General features: G+C 41.7%; 1 protein-coding gene across 1 annotated transcript in view; it reads left to right on the forward strand.

Annotated features, from left to right (window-relative positions):
- Positions 1-2,120: 2,120 nt before the first annotated feature.
- The window catches only part of LOC139835599 (uncharacterized), a 34,880-nt gene continuing 14,781 nt past the window's right edge, over positions 2,121-22,219 (forward strand). The window contains exon 1 of the mRNA XM_071825461.1: positions 2,121-2,167. Within this exon, the coding sequence (XP_071681562.1) occupies positions 2,121-2,167 (47 nt within the window). The remainder of the gene's footprint in view (positions 2,168-22,219) is intronic.

Below are 22,219 nucleotides of genomic sequence, written 5' to 3' on the forward strand. Positions count from 1 at the left end.
ACGCACGAATTAGTCAGGGAAGAGGAAACAAAGCTTTGCCGTGACTCTCTCCCTTGACTCCCACAGTGGCTACATCTTTCTCTTTGCACATTAACCAGAACACAATACTTACATGGACTTAAATAGGCAGAGCCTGAACGCACTCTGCCCACTACTTCACTAGCTAGCCACGCACTCACGCCACATTGACCCGGCACTTCACTAACTAACTTCAGCACTAACCTAGGCCACTACCGGCCACTAACTTGACCTGGCCAAACACACACACACGCATGCAGCTAACTGACTAAATACACCACCGATTCACTTGGCTGAATCACATGCAGAACTTACTTGCCGGACCAACCGGCTTCACTTGAGCATGCAGGCCATCAGACTCCTTCACGCATTAGTTCCGCATCGCACAGAACTGCAGCATCACGCCTTGCTACAATATCAGCTTGGCATCTCACCATATGCGCATCCACTGAAGTTCCACCTGACTGCATCTCCCAAGCTAGCTAAACTACTTGCAAATGAACTAGACAAAAGCAGATACATATCAAGATTAAAAGCTAACATTCTCCCCCTTAATCTTGATTCTTCAACCTTCACCAACTTCAAAGGAGAGCCGGCTCATCGACCAGCAGCGCCTTGTCGTCTTCATCGTGGATGACATCACGCCACTTCTGACCGGCATCATGCCGACCCTCATGACGGCCTCGCGCCGCCATGCATCTTCTCAGCGGTATCACACTGCAATCTCCTCGGAACGGCATCACACCGTCGCCTTCTCGTAGCAGCATCTTGCCGCCATCTTTGCCTCGCGGCATCACACCGCAGCTAGCTGCTAGCGGCATCACGCCACCAACAACCTTCGCCTCCTGCCGTTGACCTCCACATCGCATGGAGTTCATCGCTGCCACCGTTGTCGGCTTCAGCGGCATCGCACCGCCATCACCTTGTTGCCGCAGCATCACACTGCGGCCTTCTCTTGACGTGGATGACGCCTTCTCGACACCGAGCACCACGCCATGCCCATCCAGCAGCATAGCGCCAACACCAGCCTCATCGCGCAGCTGGCCTCCATCTCCCATGGAGTGCACCACGTAGCTCTGATACCAAATGTAGGAGCTGCATCTCGCAGCTCCCTTTCTTCTTCTTCTACCTCACAATCTCACAATCTATTGTCTCTCTCAAGAACAGTACGCACGCACGAATTAGTCAGGGAAGAGGAAACAAAGCTTTGCCGTGACTCTCTCCCTTGACTCCCACAGTGGCTACATCTTTCTCTTTGCACATTAACCAGAACACAATACTTACATGGACTTAAATAGGCAGAGCCTGAACGCACTCTACCCACTACTTCACTAGCTAGCCACGCACTCACGCCACATTGACCCAGCACTTCACTAACTAACTTCAGCACTAACCTAGGCCACTACCGGCCACTAACTTGACCTGGCCAAACACACACACACGCATGCAGCTAACTGACTAAATACACCACCGATTCACTCGGCTGAATCACATGCAGAACTTACTTGCCGGACCAACCGGCTTCACTTGAGCATGCAGGCCATTAGACTCCTTCACGCATCAGTTCTGCATCGCACAGAACTGCAGCATCACGCCTTGCTACAATATCAGCTTGGCATCTCACCATATGCGCGTCCACTGAAGTTCCACCTGACTGCATCTCCCAAGCTAGCTAAACTACTTGCAAATGAACTAGACAAAAGCAGATACATATCAAGATTAAAAGCTAACAAGATCAACGCCAACTTGTAGATATTTTCAATATCTATGTGTGGAACTTTTAATCACCCGATTTGGATCTGCACACGAGATTTGGTGGATTTTACAAGTTCGCACCAGAATCTGAAACAGCAAGATTACAGAAATTACTGCAGGGATTTGGACGAACTTTGCTCAAGAACTTCAGATATGAGGATTGCTCAACCTTCTCCATGCTTGGACCAACATGCACCTGCATCAAGATCCAATCTTAGCAATGGAGGAAGAAGAAGAGGAGAGGAAACCAGCTAGGGTTGGGGGAGAAGAGAGTGAGAGGAATGCTCTCATGGGGAGGGGGAGCTTGAGGGAGGAGGGGAGCTTCATCTTGGTGGCTTTCCATGGCCATGGCCGGCCATGGAGCTAGGAGGAGCAGCATTTTCATGGGGGTGTGGTAGGAGAGAGTTACGAGGGTGCAGATAAGGTGGAGGAGTGAGTGGGGAGTGAAAAATGAAGCCAAAGGTGGAGGTGGTGGCCGGCCGAGGAGTTTTTATAGAGGGAGAGGGGTGGCTGCCTCCTTTTTTGATTGGCCAACGAAGGTGGCTGCCCATTAAGTGATTGGGTTAGTTGGGAGGCAAGTCTTGTAGAGGAAGAAAAATGGAGAGGCATGGCTGGCCGAAATTGCCATGCATACACAATTTGGCCGGCTCCATTCTTGCCAAACACAAGTGAACAATGTGAGGGAGAGGCACAACATCCATGTGAATAGATATAGGCATGATGTTGAGGAGATAATGTCAATGAGTAACTTTGATGATGATAAGAATAGAGTAGATACATGTAGATAAAAAGAAGTGTGAGGTGGTATGTACTATAGGATAATTGTTACCACTTTGGTTGTGGCAAACATAAGCTGAAATATAGACCCAAAGGTATAGCAGATGATTAGAAGTTTTTATTTGAATTCAATTTTTAAAGGATTGGGATTCACCACATGCAACAATGCATGAGCATGTCTAGATAGATGGGATGGTGATGGTGGTTTAGTTAATGATAGAGCAGGGTTAAGAGAGATGGTGAGTGAAGTAACCATGTACTCACAAGGATGAATATGGTGGCAGAAATCACCAATTCATGAGGTCAAGGTGATGAAGGAAAAGAATAGATGATTGAGATGGGTATGATGAATATAAGTTGCTCTACAAATGAGAGGTCAATTGGGAGTGGTTTGAAAGTATCAAATGATCATCCATTTGATCCAGAATTGGAGGATGAAGGAACATTATTGGGTAGATCAGAGATGTACATAAGATGTGCAAGCGTTGCCATAAGAAAAAGGATGCATTTGAAAAGTATTTAAAACACCTCAATTGTCTAGGGATAATTGGGAATGAACTCAAGTGGAATGAAATTTTGAAGATGTTGGGAGAAAACTAGTTGGAGCATAGAAGTTCAAAATATTCTACTTACTTTCTCAAGTAAAGTAGAGTTTTTCTCAAATGTAAAAATAAGCAAGAGGGAAAACAAGAGATGGTATAGGTACCATAAACAAGCCTTTTGTTAAAAAAAGAAGGCAAGATAGAAAATAATGTTTTCAGAAATCAGTACTAGGTAGAAATGGGATGAGAAAACAAAACCCATTTCAGTTCCTTGTTTTCCTTGAAGAAACATCTTGAAAAGATTTAGTAAAACTAGAAGTAGTTTTGTGATCAAAACTAGAGAAGAAAAACAATAGGGTTTTTGAGGAGGAAAAACTAATTTAGGGAGGAGTGTTCTCTAGGGTAGATGATGGCTACAAAATGTACCCATCATTCTCACTCTTGGTTTTGTGAAGATTAAACTTGAATAAAAACAAGAGGTAAAATTGAAGGAAGTGATCTAGTGTTGAATCATTGAATAGGATACACGATCAAGTTGAATATATGAGCTGCAAGGATTGACTGAGACATGCAAGACGTGGAGGTTGAAGAGGGTGTTGCATAGATGGGATCCATGCACTGCGATCACCAATAACAGTTGTGAGTGCTTAAAGATCAATTGCCAAAGTCTGGACATCTTATGCCTGTCAACACAAATGGTCGACATGGCCTCAAAACCAACAAGGATGAGTGGGTATAAGAGAGGGATGTAGCTAGGGGTAGACGATCCCATGTTTTAAACTAAGGATGATTGAGCTATCTTGTGCCACAAAGAGAAACATCAAGATGGCACACTCATGTGCCATCAGAAGAAGAGTTTGATGTAATGAAAAGGAAAACAATTTTTCCTAAGTCACACATGTGTTTTATTTGGTGAGTTGCTGGTTTAACCACTAGAGGTGTTGTTCTTTGAGGTGGCTCGAGACAAAACTCAACAAGCAATCAAGACAATACATCTAACAATAGATCAAGGAAATTCATCACAACAAACAGATCAAGGCAATTCATCTAATTAGTCTCTAAAAAAAAGTTTTTTGTTCCCCCTAATTTTTGCAATAAGGACAATTAATCAAGGTTGCAAAAGTTGGGGTGTTACAGATCTTCCACCCTTAAAATAATCTCGTCCCGAGATTACTGAGCGCAGAACTAGAGGGGTTGTAAAGTTTTAACTAAAGTTAGACTCCATTTTCTTGTAGACGCAAAGTTGTCGAGGAGGTTGTTGCTTCATCTTCTAGCAGACATGATGGATTCCTGCCGATGGCGAGCTTCATGAAGAGGTTGACTACTCCGTGCAGATGTTGGATCTATAGCTTCTTAATGATCCTAGCGGGGTTCATGATTGTGAAAGAGTTGGTGTACTCCAACGGTGCTTTAGCAGGGTTGAAAAATTTTTAGAGTTAGCTTTAAGTTTTAGTGGAAGATGAAGTCTTCCACCCTTAAAATAGTTCACCGGGGGTCTTTGAAAACTCTAAGCTTCGGCCACGGGTCTTGTCGGGCGCTTTTTGAAGAAGTCATTGATCTCCCGTCTTGAGTCGAACATCTTCTGAGGGCATTGTGTAGTCCACGGCTTCGAGAGGGGTTAGTGCATCCTACGTTTCCAACGGTGTGTTAGAAAGGTTTAAAATGTTAGGGTTAGCTCCAACTTTTAGTGGAAGACGAAGTCTTCCACCCTTTAGATTTTTCATCGGGCTTTCGGAAAAACTTAGAGCTTGTGCCTTGCGGTCCTGTCTGGGGCTTCTGAAGAAGTCGTCGATCTTCCTTGTTCAGTTGAAGAGTTCTTCGGGGGTGACGTGCAGACCACATCTTCAAGAGGCACTCACGTGTTAACTAAACCATATGGGATGCGTGGTGAGTTAGTAAGTTGATGAAACACCTAGTTGGTACCCATATGAAACAGCAACAGAGGTTGTCGAAGACAATCATCAGCTGGCGGGTTGGTGCTAACTTATACCAGTTGGTGAGTGGGTAAGTTGCACCTAGTCTTGAGTTCTTGAGGTATCTTCAGGAGCTTCACTTGAGGAGGACTAGATGAACCATGTGATGTAGCTTGTCTTTGACGCTAATGTTCTCTCATCTAGTTAGACGGTGTGTTAGAGGATGGTTTTCAAGAAGATATCCTCGAGGTTAGCGCAATTATATTCCAAGGTTAGACCAAGTTAGTATGTCTTCTCGCAGAGGTGCAGTCACTCTTGAAGGTAGGGGCTTCTGCTTTCTTGATGAAGTGGAGATGCTTCAGCGGATCTTGAAGGTATTGGCCTTTGCTTTGTTGGCGTAGTAGAGATGCTCCAGCTGATTTTGAAGGTAGTTAGTGCAAATAGGTGTTTGGGTTGGTTTTTCCGATGGTTGAAAAACGACTGCTAACGGGTTTAGAGTTAGAGTCTTTCGTTAATCTACCCAACTAACTAGCAGTTAGCAATACATCGGCGAGGCAAATTTTAATCCTATCATTGCATGTGACACCCATACAACCATAACCAGAGACAAAATACTCCTAACAGAGGCTACTGGTATTTTTCCTAGATGCACGGTAACAAAACAAGATCAACACAATTGGAATCATTCAAAAATATTTATTTTTCAATTTTTGAGACTCAAAATACTAACCAGAAACAGTGATCAAGTTTTATTTATTAAAAATCGCACAAAAATCCTAAAAATACAAGGTCAGTGGCATCTGAAAGGTAATTTCATACTGGTTCTAGTGCAATTGGAATCACATCAATCGGAGCTACCAAACTATTTTTATTAGCAAAACAGTACACTGGCAGATTTCCATTTTTAATTTCTGTTTTACAAATTTCAAACAATTAAAAAGGGCGGGAACGTCTAAATAGCAAGACATACATGCACACAGCAAACATATACAAACACTCAAGGCAGCACACTAGGAAACTACAAGCAATCATCAAACCAGACATGGTACTCTAAGTACCCAGAAATTCCTAATGCGCGGGGGGGGGGGGGGGGTAGCTCAATCAAAGCGATTGAGTTTGTCCTATCCATCCTATATGTGTGGGAGCTGGTCACATATCCGGACGTCTTCATATCGTCAACATCAGCTTCAACTTGGATCCTTGTAGCAGTTGGTAGTGAAGGAGCCGGGTGTTGAGTCGTTGATGTTGAGGCGGAGGAGAAAACTGTGTAGAACTTCTAGTCTCGACATCCCGGAAGCATGAGGTCTTCGAAGAGGTAGCTGTTGAGGTGCTCCCGAAGTCGATATCTTCTCGTGGCTGGCCTAAAAATTACTAGTCAAGAAATTGAGGACTTGATCCCAGACGACTGCAAAAATGCGAGTCCATAGAGGAACAAGGTCAGCTCCTCGACATACTTTGGTGACAACCAAAGAAATTTCTCTTTTTATCCCTCCGCATACGGCTATGTCAGCATCCAATCTTCAATAGTTGTCGTTGGAGATACGTGAGACTTCATAAAAGGTTGATCCATCTTTGACTTCGAGTCTCCGGGTCTGAGTCGGGGACATCGTCCAATATGTAGTTTTGAAGTGGATGAGACAATAGAGTAAGGATTTTCGAACATTTATAAATCGGGGAGATAAGAATTTAGAAGTTTGAAGAAATAAGAGGAGTAGAAGCTATGCTTCCGACTAAAGAAATAATTTGTTTCATAAATAGGGTTTTTTCCAATTACTCATTTCCAAACTAACGTCCATGCTAACTAAGGTCTCCTACAGTCAGGATAGCTCTGATACCAGCTCTGTGGGGACCCCGGACTAGCTGTCCGAAATTCCCGTTATGTATACAGTTCACGATCCCATGATCAGTGCGTCATGAACACATAACCGAACTGATATCATAGTTACATCATCCATTACAAAACGGAATAGGAAAATTACAACGAGGTCACATGACCAATCTTTACATAATAGCCTCGAACGGCCTAACTTAATCATCAGAGTAGCGGAATCACATCAGCAGCGCAGTACCCAAGTCATCTGCCATAACCCTACAGGCAACTGACTGGGAAGACGTTCCTAGCTCGCATAGACGTCGTCCAATCCTTCTTCATTTGTCGAATTCCTCCAAGTCTGGCCAAGTAAATAGCCAGGGACAAAGCCGTGAGTACATTTGGAATTGTACTCGCAAACCATCAAGAGGGTATTTTGCAAGAGTGCAAGATAACAAGTGCTAATCTAGATGACAAGAGGGAAGAGCTAATTTCTCTTGTGGAAATAGCATGTAGAAGAGAAGTAGTTTCTCTTGTGGATATAGCATGATAAAGGGTAATAGTTTCTCTTGTGGATGTAGCATCCCATCATCACAGTTGAAGGGGACACTAAGAAGATCCTATGACATCTCTATATCATTATTGAAAAAGATACTTCAGAAGAGTTCTACAACATAAAACACTAGGAAGGGAGTAACCCAATTTATTTCCTTTCCGACCATCTCCATATGGTCAACCAAACCATACTAGTACCCTTCCGGTACTCCGAAAACAAGTTCCTTTTTCCTTTGGTAAACACTTTCTCAAACAAAACTCATCAGGCTAAGCAACAGCCATTTCAACCGTCCATGACCGCGGACACGGCTATTCGAATAGATTTGACTCTGCAGAGTTTGCACACTTTCCCCACAAGATCCGTGAGTTTATCATGTGGGCATCATCCCTGCATATCAACTATGCCATGACAAAAACTCGGACATAGCCTTTCGCCTATTCGTCTTAGCACGGGATCCTACCCTATGGAGTATGTACCTCCCCGGCACCGTGGCAGCTCACCTCACTTTGAGCGTGGCTCCACCACCAAGCCAGGAGACCCATAGTGTCTTTTGGATGGGTCAGCCCCGAAGGCCTCCCGTTATACTATTGTCTCCACCAACGACAATCCGGATTCAGGGGTAACCTTACCCTTATATAGTTGTGCGGTGTCCCATGTTAAGAAGAACAAACTACGAGCTAAGCCCCGTCCCACCCCAGGGTAATGTGGTTGCGCGGGTTAATTGTCATGGGTGAATACTTAGGTGCCAAAGTTTTCGAAAACAAGATTTTCTTTTCAACCATCTTTGCCAAGATCCTTTCCTTTCATAAACACACGCTTGGGTAATTCCAACTCACCCAAGGTTTTCAAAAATTCTTTTCATCAAGGTATTTTTCCAAGGGGGTTCCCAACCTATAGTTTTATGAAGGAACTAAGAGTCACAATGACATGATGCTAGCCATCATACCACTAAGGGGATGATAATTGAGGTGTTAATAGGATCATACATAATTAGGATAAGCATGTATAGGGACAACATAATTAAGATGATTCAAACAGGGGTCATGATGTTAATCATCATACCACTAAGAAGATGACAACATGGATATGGTCAAGGGGGCATACATGCTTAGGGTAAGCATGCATAACATCAACAAGGGGGTTCACATACTTGGGAGCAAGTATGCAAAGCATCAACAAGGGGTTCATCATACTTTGGGAATAAGTATGCATAGAGTAGAGGACCAAAAATCACACATGATACAAGGAACCAAGTATATAATGGAGCAATGAGCACAACAAGAAGGATAAATAGCAAGAGATCAAAAGATGGCTTGCCTTGGTTGGCTTGTTTGTCCCTGGACTTCTCCAACTACATCAAATAAGACTTCCAACAATATAAATAAAATCCTCGTCCGATTCCACTTCTTCTTCTTCTCCGAAATTGTTCGCATCTAACGCCGGAAATATAAAAGGAACACAATCAACACATTGCACCAACTAAACAAACATGCAACAATCAGAAACTAACAACTCAACCAAGGGCTAACATACTAAGGACTTATAGATACTACAAAACAACTTTAAGAGTTTTAATATAGAAAACTCAATTTATTTACCTAGTAGAGGAATGAGTGCATCACAACTTAGCAATTGCCTCTCTCGGTTATCACCATGGTACAAACCAATTATCCCCTGGTAGATAACATCATGAAGAGGACAAGAGCATTAGTTTGACATTACAAACATCCACAACATAATTTCAAACATTTTTGGAAAAGTAGAAATCAGTTTTCCTAATTAAACTTGCTTACTTAACACTATACAATAATAGGAAGCAAGCAAGATACCACACCATTTGAAAACTCAAGCTAAACAAAAGAGCTAATGTTAAGTTGCAGGGGTTTTGTTTTGCAATCATAAAACAAATGTTGCCCATCTCTACTAAAAAGAGTTGGTCAAGAGTTTTTAAATAAACTGAAAAGTTTTGCTTCAACAATGCATGTCACACATACACATTACTAACAGCAACAAATGTGCATGAACAGAGACTAATAATATTTTTCCTAGATGGCCAGTACTAATACAAGACTAACCCAATTGGAATCACCCAAAAATATTAAACCTACAATTTTAGGAATTTCTTTGAATCTGACTGTACAGAAAACAAGATCTGTAAGCCATAAATCGTAGAAAAATCCTAAAAATATGATCCCAACGGCATTTGAAATATATTAAAACATAGATGCATATACAATTGGATTTGCGTTCAAATTGTTTCTGAAACTCTCACAAATGGATTGACAAGTTTACTGCATGTCTGTACCATTTGCTTTCTCTCTGGAGTTACAGAACATATAAAGTTTTGAAACTTGTTTGAGGTGATTAAGAAAACATTCAGTAGTACCACCAAATTGGAATCAATCAATTTGGACCACATATGGATTTTTGGTGATTTAAAAGCTAACGGCCATGTCTGCAGAACACACAGAACAAGTTTAACTCACCACAAATTGTGCATACATCACAAAAATATGAGGTCAGAAGCATCTGAAAGGTATTGACAAGCTGGTTCTTACCCAATTTGTTTCACTCAAAAATTCGTTTCCAAGCTCCTGGTTTAATTCGACAAAGTCAGATCTGTCCAGATCTTGATCTGTGAACCATTTCAGTTTCAGGAGGTCATTCGAAGTGAAACCAACGCCAAAATGAAGATACTGAAGGGGGCTTTCACCCACATTTGAGTTTGCTCAAAAAGGTTTTGTAAAACGGAAGAAATCTAACAAACAGTGATTCTGCATGTTTGCAGAACTTTATTTACCATGCAAAATCCGTAAGGAATTTGAGGATGAGACCAACTCCAAGTTGTAGATCTTTTCAATATCTATCTGTGGAACTTTGAATCACCCGATTCATCTGCACACGAGATTTGGTGGATTTTACAAGTTCGCACCAGAATCTGAAACAGCAAGATTACAGAAATTACTGCAGGGATTTGGACGAACTTTGCTCAAGAACTTCAGATCTGAGGATTGCTCAACCTTCTCCATGCTTGGACCAACATGCACCTGCATCAAGATCCAATCTTAGCAATGGAGGAAGAAGAAGAGGAGAGGAAACCAGCTAGGGTTGGGGGAGAAGAGAGTGAGAGGAATGCTCTCATGGGGAGGGGGGGCTTGAGGGAGGAGGGGAGCTTCATCTTGGTGGCTTTCCATGGCCATGGCCAGCCATGGAGCTAGGAGGAGCAGCATTTTCGTGGGGGTGTGGTAGGAGAGAGTTATGAGGGTGTAGATAAGGTGGAGGAGTGAGTGGGGAGTGAAAAATGAAGCCAAAGGTGGAGGTGGTGGCCGGCCAAGGAGTTTTTATAGAGGGAGAGGGGTGGCTGCCTCCTTTTTTGATTGGCCAAGGAAGGTGGCTGCCCATTAAATGATTGGGTTAGTTGGGAGGCAAGTCTTGTAGAGGAAGAAAAATGGAGAGGCATGGCTGGCCGAAATTGCCATGGATACACAATTTGGCCGGCTCCATTCTTGCCAAACACAAGTGAACAATGTGAGGGAGAGGCACAACATCCATGTGAATAGATATAGGCATGATGTTGAGGAGATAATGTCAATGAGTAACTTTGATGATGATAAGAATAGAGTAGATACATGTAGATAAAAAGAAGTGTGAGGTGGTATGTACTATAGGATAATTGTTACCACTTTGGTTGTGGCAAACATAAGCTGAAATATAGACCCAAAGGTATAGCAGATGATTAGAAGTTTTTATTTGAATTCAATTTTTAAAGGATTGGGATTCACCACATGCAACAATGCATGAGCATGTCTAGATAGATGGGATGGTGATGGTGGTTTAGTTAATGATAGAGCAGGGTTAAGAGAGATGGTGAGTGAAGTAACCATGTACTCACAAGGATGAATATGGTGGCAGAAATCACCAATTCATGAGGTCAAAGTGATGATGGAAAAGAATAGATGATTGAGATGGGTATGATGAATATAAGTTGCTCTATAAATGAGAGGTCAATTGGGAGTGGTTTGAAAGTATCAAATGATCATCCATTTGATCCAGAATTGGAGGATGAAGGAACATTATTGGGTAGATCAGAGATGTACATAAGATGTGCAAGCGTTGCCATAAGAAAAAGGATGCATTTGAAAAGTATTTAAAACACCTCAATTGTCTAGGGATAATTGGGAATGAACTCAAGTGGAATGAAATTTTGAAGATGTTGGGAGAAAACTAGTTGGAGCATAGAAGTTCAAAATATTCTACTTACTTTCTCAAGTAAAGTAGAGTTTTTCTCAAATGTAAAAATAAGCAAGAGGGAAAACAAGAGATGGTATAGGTACCATAAACAAGCCTTTTGTTAAAAAAAGAAGGCAAGATAGAAAATAATGTTTTTAGAAATCAATACTAGGTATAAATGGGATGAGAAAACAAAACCCATTTCAGTTCCTTGTTTTCCTTGAAGAAACATCTTGAAAAGATTTAGTAAAACTAGAAGTAGTTTTGTGATCAAAACTAGAGAAGGAAAACAATAGGGTTTTTGAGGAGGAAAAACTAATTTAGGGAGGAGTGTTCTCTAGGGTAGATGATGGCTACAAAATGTACCCATCATTCTCACTCTTGGTTTTGTGAAGATTAAACTTGAATAAAAACAAGAGGTAAAATTGAAGGAAGTGATCTAGTGTTGAATCATTGAATAGGATACACGATCAAGTTGAATATATGAGCTGCAAGGATTGACTGAGACATGCAAGACGTGGAGGTTGAAGAGGGTGTTGCATAGATGGGATCCATGCACTGCGATCACCAATAACAGTTGTGAGTGCTTAAAGATCAATTGCCAAAGTCTGGACATCTTAAGCCTGTCAACACAAATGGTCGACATGGCCTCAAAACCAACTAGGATGAGTGGGTATAAGAGAGGGATGTAGCTAGGGGTAGACGATCCCATGTTTTAAACTAAGGATGATTGAGCTATCTTGTGCCACAAAGAGAAACATCAAGATGGCACACTCATGTTGCCATCAGAAGAAGAGTTTGATGTAATGAAAAGGAATTTTTTTTCCTAAGTCACACATGTGTTTTATTTGGTGAGTTGCTGGTTTAACCACTAGAGGTGTTGTTCTTTGAGGTGGCTCGAGACAAAACTCAACAAGCAATCAAGACAATACATCTACCAATAGATCAAGGCAATTCATCACAACAAACAGATCAAGGCAATTCATCTAATTAGTCTCTAAAAAAAAGTTTTTTGTTGCCCCTAATTTTTGCAATAAGGACAATTAATCAAGGTTGCAAAAGTTGGGGTGTTACAAGCTGTTGCATTGGCGACAGGGACCAATCGAGAGATCTCGTTGCGTCATACAAGTTATCATTCACTACATCGTCGTGTTTCTCCGCTGCCATCACCCCGTGATCATCATCACCACCGCTGCTTACTGAGAAGATCGGGCCACCCCTTATCATCTTGGTATCAGATTTCCAGTTTTCCTCGGTAAGCCATCCACAATCCACCCCATAGTTGAGTTGTGAGTGTTGTCCTATCCAGAAAAAGCCATAAAAAGTTAGGGTTAGGGTTTGCCATAGCCTTAGATTGCACTAATTTCAAGTTTTAGTTGCTTTTCGTAGTTGATTTTGCATTTCTTTTCTTTCCATCTAGTATTTTAGGGTTTGAGTTTACTCTATCATCTTGTGTTACTTTGTCGTCTAGTGTCAGTTTTTGTTACTCCGAGTCCACATAGCGTACAGTGTGCTTGTTTCCAACCATAGACACAGCCTTTCGATATAAAGTGACTAGGAACTTCCCCCAGAAGAGACTAGTTTTACCGCTCGACAGGATGCTCATTAGGTTATCGGTGCTTTGCATATTTCTGTTGGCCATGTTATCAAGGAGTTGTGTTAGAAAATCAAAAAAAAACGAGAAAATTGAAAAGAAGCAAAAAGAGCTACATCGCTGCGTGTGTTATACAAATAGAAAATCCAAAAAAAGAAAAGTGAAGTGCTAGTTTATTCAAGTGAAGGCCTAAGTTTACTTTACTGCACCCGTAGTTGAGCAATCTTGTGCCTGTATCGTTGAGCTGTGCTAGCGTCTCTCGTGTGCATTGCAACCTTTCCCACATATAGTTGCATTGCCCCATTATATCGCCTTATGTGAGTATCATTGGTTGTCTATGGTCAGCGCTAGAGCTTGTTATTGGTGCAAATAGGTAGCCTACCTACAGCCCCACATATACCCTGCTTTGTCGTCTGACTTGTTCTTATACCCTTGATATTTGCTTCGCTACATCCATGCACTAGTTGTTACTACAAGTGGTAAGCAACACTAATTTACGTTGGAACGGTAAGATCTCCTTTTCTTATCAGTTTTGAGTGAGTTGTGAGAGTACCACCATATATTTTTGATTTAGTGCACTAATCTATTAACGATGTCTGCTAGTGATCATAGAATTGTTAACCAGGAAAACAAGAGTGTTGCAGATATTATCACATGGAGGGAGTATGAGGCTCTTCGTAATGAGATGCGACGCGAATTCCGCGCTCAGGACGAGGTGCTTAATGGGAAGATTGATGAGATTTCCCAAAAGCTGGATGCTACTCATGTGACCGTCACTACAATGCAAGATCAAATGACGGATGTACAACGCAATCTTGCTGATTTGCGCTTAGCTATTGAGAATTTGACCGCACAACAACAACAAGACGATGACGATGATCCTGAGCTTCAAGATGACGCACACAATGCTCGTGATGCGCCACGTGGTAATCGTGCTCGTGGTTGGGTTCCACTTGGCCGCAATGGTCGTGGACAAGATGAGGAAGATGGTTTGGGTAAGCCCAAGTTTTCTATACCCAAGTTTGAAGGAGGAGCAGATGTTGAAGAATACCTCACTTGGGAGCTCAAGATTGAGAAGTTGTGGAGCTTACATCCACATTATACTGAAGATCGGAAGATCAAGCTTGCTTCTTCCGAATTTGATGGCTATGCTTTGCGTTGGTGGGATGCTTTTGTTCGTAACCGCGAAGAGGATCGTCAGCAGCCTATACGCACATGGCGTGCCATGAAGGAGGCGATGACTTCTCGCTTTGTGCCTACAAATTACTTGCGGAATATATATGATAAGCTGACTCTATTGAGACAAGGTGTGAAGACTGTGGATGAATACTACATGGAGATGGAGATGCTTATGCAGCGTGGCCGTGTCCGTGAGTCTCTCGAGATGACAATGCAGCGTTTCCTCAACGGTTTGAAGTATGATATCAAAGGCATTGTTCGTCACTACAGTTACACCACTATGAATCAATTGTTACATCATGCAAGAGAAGCTGAATCACAGTTGGCTGACGAAGCAAAGATAAAAGGTCGAGCTACAGGAGCTGGGCGTTTCACACCCCGCGCGGCCCCCTCTATGGCGGCGGCGCCTTCGACGCGCTCCACCCCTCCGCCTAGTAAGTCGGTCTCTAATGTGTCTAACACAAAGAAGTCCGAATCTGCTGCAAGTACGAGTGGTTCTAATGTGTCTACTGCCCATAACCGTGACATGCTTTGTCATACATGTGGTGGCAAAGGTCACTTCAAGAGAGATTGTCCTAACCGCAAAGTCATGGTTATCAATGAGGACAATGAGTACGAGACTGGAGATGATGTTGATCCTAATGCTCCAGAAGATGATGATTATGACACTGATGGTGAAGATGCATATCCGTCTGATGCTCGCACCATTGTTGTGTCGCAGCGTGCTCTTAATGTATTGCCTAGTGCATCTACTCAGCGCTGCAATTTGTTCCAAACAAAGGCTTTAGTTGGTCCTGACAAGGCTTGCAAGGTCATTATTGATGGCGGGAGTTGCCGCAATTTAGCAAGCAAGGAGTTGTGCACCAAGCTGAAGTTGAAGTATCTACCGCACCCGCATCCATATTATATTCAGTGGTCGAGCGACAGTGGTGAGATGAAGGTAAACCACATGGTGCGTGTTGAGTTTGCTATTGGACCGTATAAGGATTGCATTGATTTTGATGTTGTTCCTATGATGGTGTGTCACCTACTATTGGGTCGGCCTTGGCTCTATGACCGTTCTGTGCAACACAATGGCCGTGCCAATACATATCACTTGGAGTTCAAGGGCAAGAAAATCAATTTACAGCCTATGACACCACAACAAATTGTCAATGAGTCTCGTCAGAAAGTTGAAGTCAACTTGGAGGATGCTTCTTTAGATAGGCGAGAGAATTGTAATGTTGTGAGTGATATAATGAAAAGTGAGAGAGTGAATTCCTTAGTCTCATTAGCCACCAAAGAAGACATGAGAGAATTTAGTGAGGATCCTACAGCCATGCCTCTTGTGCTCTTGTACAGGTGTACGGTTTTGGTTTCTAACGACATGACCCCTCTTCCTCTTGGTGTTTCTAATGTTTTGCAGGAATTTGGCGACGTGTTTCCGGATGAGGTACCCGCAGGACTTCCACCATTGCGAGGTATTGAGCATCAAATCGACTTGATTCCCGGAGCTTCGCTACCCAATCGGGCACCATATAGAACGAACCCCGAAGAGACGAAGGAAATACAGAAGCAAGTACAAGCACTACTCGACAAAGGTTATATCCGCATAAGCCTTAGTCCTTGTGTTGTTCCTGTTATTCTTGTTCCTAAGAAAGATGGTACATGGCGTATGTGCGTAGATTGTAGAGCTATAAACAATATCACTATTCTATATCGTCACCCTATTCCCCGTTTAGAGGATATGCTAGATGAATTGAGTGGTGCTGCTGTGTCCTCTAAAATTGATTTGCGTAGTGGTTATCATCAAATTAGGATGAAAGAAGGGGATGAGTGGAAAACCGCCTTTAAAACAAAATTTGGTTTATATGAGTGGTTAGTAATGCCTTTTGGTTTGACTAATGCACCTAGCACTTTCATGCGACTGATGAACCATGTTTTGCGTAATTTTATTGGCAAGTTTGTGGTTGTGTATTTTGATGACATATTAATTTACAGCCGCAATGGATCTGATCATATTATACATATTAGACATGTTTTGCAAGTGTTGCGTGATAGTAAACTCTATGATAATCTTGAGAAGTGCACATTTTGTAAAGATAAGGTCATATTTCTGGGTTATGTTGTCTCTACGCATGGAGTAGAAGTAGATGTGTCTAAAATTGAAGCTATTCAAAATTGGCCTACTCCCATGAATGTGAGTCAAGTTAGAAGTTTTCATGGTCTAGCTGGCTTTTATCGCCGTTTCGTGCCCAATTTTTCTACTATTGCTGCACCTTTGAATGAATTGACTAAAAAGGGTGTTGCATTTGAGTGGGGCGTTGCCCAAGATCATGCTTTTGATGAACTGAAACAATTGTTAACTTCTGCACCGTTGCTTGCACTCCCTGATTTCAATAAGAAATTTGAGATTGAATGTGATGCTAGTGGTATTGGAATTGGTGGTGTATTGATGCAAGAGGGTCGCCCAATTGCATATTTTTCTGAGAAACTTTCTGGTGCTAAGTTGAACTATCCAATATATAATTAAGAATTGTATGCTTTAATTAGAGTTCTTGAGGTTTGGCAACATTATTTGTGGCCAAAGGAATTTATCATACATTCTGATCATGAAGCTTTGAAATATTTGAAAGCCCAATCTACTTTGCATAGGCGTCTTGCTAAGTGGGTTGAATTCATTGAGTCTTTTCCATACATTATTAAGCATAAGAAGGGAAAATATAATATTGTTGCTGATGCTCTATCTAGGAAGAATATGCTATTAACTCAACTTGATGTTAAAATTCCTGGATTAGAAGTGCTATGTGATTTGTATGCTACGTTCATGATTTTGCTGAACCATATCGCTTATGTGCTCTTGGTAAAGCATGGGAAAATATCACATACATGATGGGTTCCTGTTTCGAGCTAACAAACTATGTGTTCCAGAATCGTCTGTGCGTTTGCTCTTATTGCAGGAATCACATGCTGGAGGTTTGATGGGTCACTTTGGGCGTGAGAAGACGCTACTCATGCTCGCTGATCATTTTTATTGGCCAAAGATGAGGCGGCATGTGGACAGGTATGTGAAGAGGTGCATTACTTGCAACAAGTCCAAGTCCAAGCTGAAGCCTCACGGTTTGTATACTCCATTACCGGCACCTACTACACCTTGGGAAGATATTAGTATGGATTTCGTGTTGGGTTTGCCGCGTACTAAAAGAGGCCATGATTCTATATTTGTGGTTGTGGACAGATTTTCTAAAATGTCACACTTTATTGCCTGCCACAAAAGCGACGATGCGTCGCATATTGCTAACCTGTTTTCCAGGGAGATTGTTCGACTACATGGAGTCCCGAAGACTATTGTTTCTGATCGTGATGTGAAGTTAATGAGCTACTTCTGGAAGACACATTGGGGAAAGCTAGGGACAAAGCTACTGTTCAGTACTACTTGTCATCCCCAAACTGATGGACAAACTGAGGTGGTGAATCGAACCTTGTCACAACTGTTGAGATCCATGATCACGAAGAACCTGAAGGAGTGGGAAGAGTGTTTGCCGCATGTCGAGTTTGCTTACAACAGGGCGGTACATTCTACCACGGAGCTATGTCCTTTTGAGGTGGTGTATGGTTTTAAACCCATTACCCCACTTGACTTGTTTCCTTTGCCCATACATGAGAGAGTTAATATGGAGGCATCCAAGAGGGCAGATTTTGTGCGGAAAATCCATGTGAAGACTAAAGAGTTGATAGAGAAGAAAGGCAAGAGCAATGTGATACGTCCAATTTGTATCACTATTTTATATCATAATTTGCAATTATTCATCGATATATTTCATATTTGGAGATTATACTTATGTTATTTCATCTATTTTGCATGTTTCATGACTATTGGAGGATCGCGCACCGGAGTCAGGATTCTGCTGGAAAAAGCGCCATCAGAATGCAATATTTCGGAAGACCAACAATTGACGAAAGTTATATGAAAAATCCTATTTTTCCAGAAGATAACGAGAGCCAGAAGGAGGAGCCGAGGAGGGCCACCATGGGCCCCCCTCATAGGCCGGCGTGGGCCCTGCCCTGGCCGCGCCGCCTTGTGGGGAGGGGCCCACAGCCCCCTCTGGCCTCCTCTCCTTCACGTATTTCTTCGTCCCGGAAACCTAAGCTCCGGGGAGTAAGTCGCGAAGAGTCACAGCCGCCTCTGCGGGGCGGAGAACACCAGAGAGAAAAGAGCTCTCCGGCAGGCTGAGATCCGCCGGGGAAATTCCCTCCCGGAGGGGGAAATCGACGCCATCGTCACCGTCATCGAGCTGGACATCATCTCCATCACCATCATCATCATCTCCATCATCATCACCGCCGTCTCCACCGCTGCACATCGTCACCGCTGTAACAATTTGGGTTTGATCTTGATTGTTTGATAGGGGAAACTCTCCCGGTGTTGATTTCTACTTGTTATTGATGCTATTGAGTGAAACCGTTGAACCAAGGTTTATGTTCAGATTGTTATTCATCATCATATCACCCCTGATCATGTTCCATATGATGTCTCGTGAGTAGTTCGTTTAGTTCTTGAGGACATGGGTGAAGTCTAAATGTTAGTAGTGAAGTATGGTTGAGTAATATTCAATGTTATGATATTTAAGTTGTGGTGTTATTCTTCTAGTGGTGTCGTGTGAACGTCAACTACACGACACTTCACCTTTATGGGCCTAGGGGAATGCATCTTGTACTCGTTTGCCAATTGCGGGGTTGCCGGAGTGACAGAAACCTGAGCCCCCGTTGGTATATCGATGCAGGAGGGATAGCAGGATCTCAGAGTTTAAGGCTGTGGTTAGATTTATCTTAATTACTTTCTTGTAGTTGCGGATACTTGCAAGGGGTATAATCACAAGTATGTATTAGTCCTAGGAAGGGCGGTACATTAGCATAGGTTCACCCACACAACACTTATCAAAACAATGAAGATTAATTAGCCATATGTAGCGAAAGCACTAGACTAAAATCCCGTGTGTCCTCAAGAACGTTTGGTCATTATAAGTAAACAAACCGGCTTGTCTTTTGTGCTAAAAAGGATTGGGCCACTCACTGAAATTATTACTCTCGCACTTTACTTACTCGTACTTTATTCATCTGCTACATCAAAACCCCCTGAATACTTGTCTGTGAGCATTTACAGTGAATCCTTCATCGAAACTGCTTGTCAACACCTTCTGCTCCTCGTTGGGATCGACATTCTTACTTATCGAAGATACTACGATACACCCCCTATACTTGTGGGTCATCAAGACTATTTTCTGGCGCCGTTGCCGCGGAGTGAAGCGCTATTGGTATGTGGAATTGGTAAGGGAAATTTCTACTGTTTGTGCTAATTTTATTCCTGTCTGCTGCCATAATTCATTATGGAGAGATCTTCTCTTGAGTTTTTATTTGGAAAATCTGCTACTACTGCAAAGGTAGTGGATGAGGCGCCAGGTGAGGAAGAAATACCATACAAAATACCTATGAAAATTATTGAACGTGTAGTGGATAACCGTTATACAGGGGATGGAACTGTCCACCCTGGAGATCATTTACTGTTCTTACATGAATTATGCGGTTTATTCAAGTGTGCAGGTATTGCTATGGATGTGGTGAGGAAGAAACTATTCTCTATATCACTGTCTGGTAAAGCGGCGCATTGGTATAAATTACTGGATAATGGGGATTCTCTTGAATGGAATGATATTGTGCCCCGGTTTTATTCTAAGTTCTATCCTCCAAGTGAAATTCACAAAGATCGGAACCGCATATATAATTTTTGGCCTCATGATGGAGAGAGTATTGCCCAAGCGTGGGGGAGATTGAAGTCTTTAATGCTCAAATGACCCATTCATGAGCTTCCTGGTAATGTTATTATTGATAATTTCTATGCAAGACTTTCTTTTCAAGACAAGACCTTGCTGGATACTTCTTGTTCTGGATCATTCACACGCAACAAAGAGGAGTTTAAAAGGGACCTTCTTAATCGGATCCAGGAAAATACTGAAGGATGGGAGAACGACAAGGATAGAGAATCAGGTATAAATTATGATTATAAATGCATTGAAGCTTTTATGGATACTGATAAATTTCGTATTATGAGTGCTACTTATGGTCTTGATTCTCAAGTTGCTGCAAATCTTTATAAAGCTTTTGCCTCTCATTATGAATTGCCTAAGAAGAATTTTGATAAGTATCATGAACCGTATAAAGATAAAATTGATTCACCTATAAATAAATGTGTTGTAGTTGAAACTGTTGACAATGTTATTCCTGAAGCTTATATTGAAAAAACTCCTTTCCCTGCTAAAATGAAGGAGTACTCTGTTATAAATAGTGCGGTTCATAAAAGTGAAAAGAAACCTATAGAACCTGAAGAACAAATAAAAGTTGAACTCTTTGTTGCAATAGTTAAAGATCTTGTGACTGAAAATGTGGAGGATGGTCATATTATTTTCTGTGAAGATGCTTCTAATATTGTTTCACATCCTAATAAGTCTAAGGAAGCTAGTGTTCCTATGCTATCTATTAGAATTGGAGATCATTCTTATTATGGTTTATGTGATATTGGTGCAAGTATTAGTGCTATTCCTTATGAGCTTTACACGGAGATTATGCACGAAATTGGTTCTTGTGAACTTGAAGATATTGATGTGGTTATTCGGCTGGCTAATAGAGAAACTATCTCTCCAATTGGTATTGTTCGAGATGTGGAAGTTCTATGCGGTAACATTAAATATCCTGCTGACTTTTTGGTACTTGGTTCTGCTGCTAGTAAATATTGTCCTATCATTTTTGGTAGACCTTTTCTAAATACTTGTGGAGCTATTATAGATTGCAAGAAAGAGAAAATTTTGACTAAATTTGCTGGTGAATCTTATGAGTTTAACTTCTCTAAATTTGCCAAAACTCCTTATAAAGCTGATTTGCCTAATAATGATTTTAGAGTTGAACAGTGCGCATCTATTGCTCTTGCTCCTAATAATCCTTTGCAGCAACATTTGGAGAATAGTGAGATTGAAGTTTTTAGGGAAGAAAGAGATGAGCTTGATGAAATTTTCCTTCGTCAACCTATTCTTAAGCATGATTTACCGGTAGAAGATCTGGGTACAACACCACCACCAAAGGAAGATCATGTCTTTGATTTAAAACCATTGCCTGATAATCTTAAATATGCTCATATTGATGATAAGAAAATATATCCTGTTATTATTAGTTCTAAGCTTTCAGAGTTTGAAGAAGAAAGGTTATTGGAAATATTGAAGAAACACCGAGGTGCTATTGGCTACACTCTTGATGACTTGAAGGGGATTTCTCCCTCTATTTGTCAACATGCCATTAATATGGAAGATGATGCGAAGCCTGTTGTTGAACCTCAGCGTCGCCTAATTCCTAAGATGAAGGATGTGGTAAGAAATGAGGTATTAAGACTTCTTGAAGCTGGTATTATATATCCTATTGCTGATAGTAGATGGGTTAGTCCTGTGCATTGTGTTCCTAAGAAAGGAGGAATGACTGTTGTGCCTAATGATAATGATGAGCTCATACCTCAAAGAGTAGTTGTAGGGTATAGAATGTGCATTGATTATCGAAAAGTTAATAAAGTTACTAAGAAAGATCATTACCCTTTACCTTTTATTGATCAAATGTTAGAAAGGTTGTCTAAGAATACTCACTTTTGTTTTCTTGATGGTTATTCTGGGTTTTCACAAATTGCTGTTAAAACTAAGGATCAAGAGAAAACCACTTTCACTTGTCCCTATGGAACTTATGCTTATAGACGTATGCCTTTTGGTTTGTGTAATGCCCCTGCTACTTTTCAAAGATGCATGTCTGCTATTTTTCATGGCTTTTGCGAGA

This window comes from Lolium perenne, chromosome 2 (genome assembly GCF_019359855.2).
Source record: "Lolium perenne isolate Kyuss_39 chromosome 2, Kyuss_2.0, whole genome shotgun sequence".
Lineage (NCBI taxonomy): Eukaryota > Viridiplantae > Streptophyta > Magnoliopsida > Poales > Poaceae > Lolium > Lolium perenne.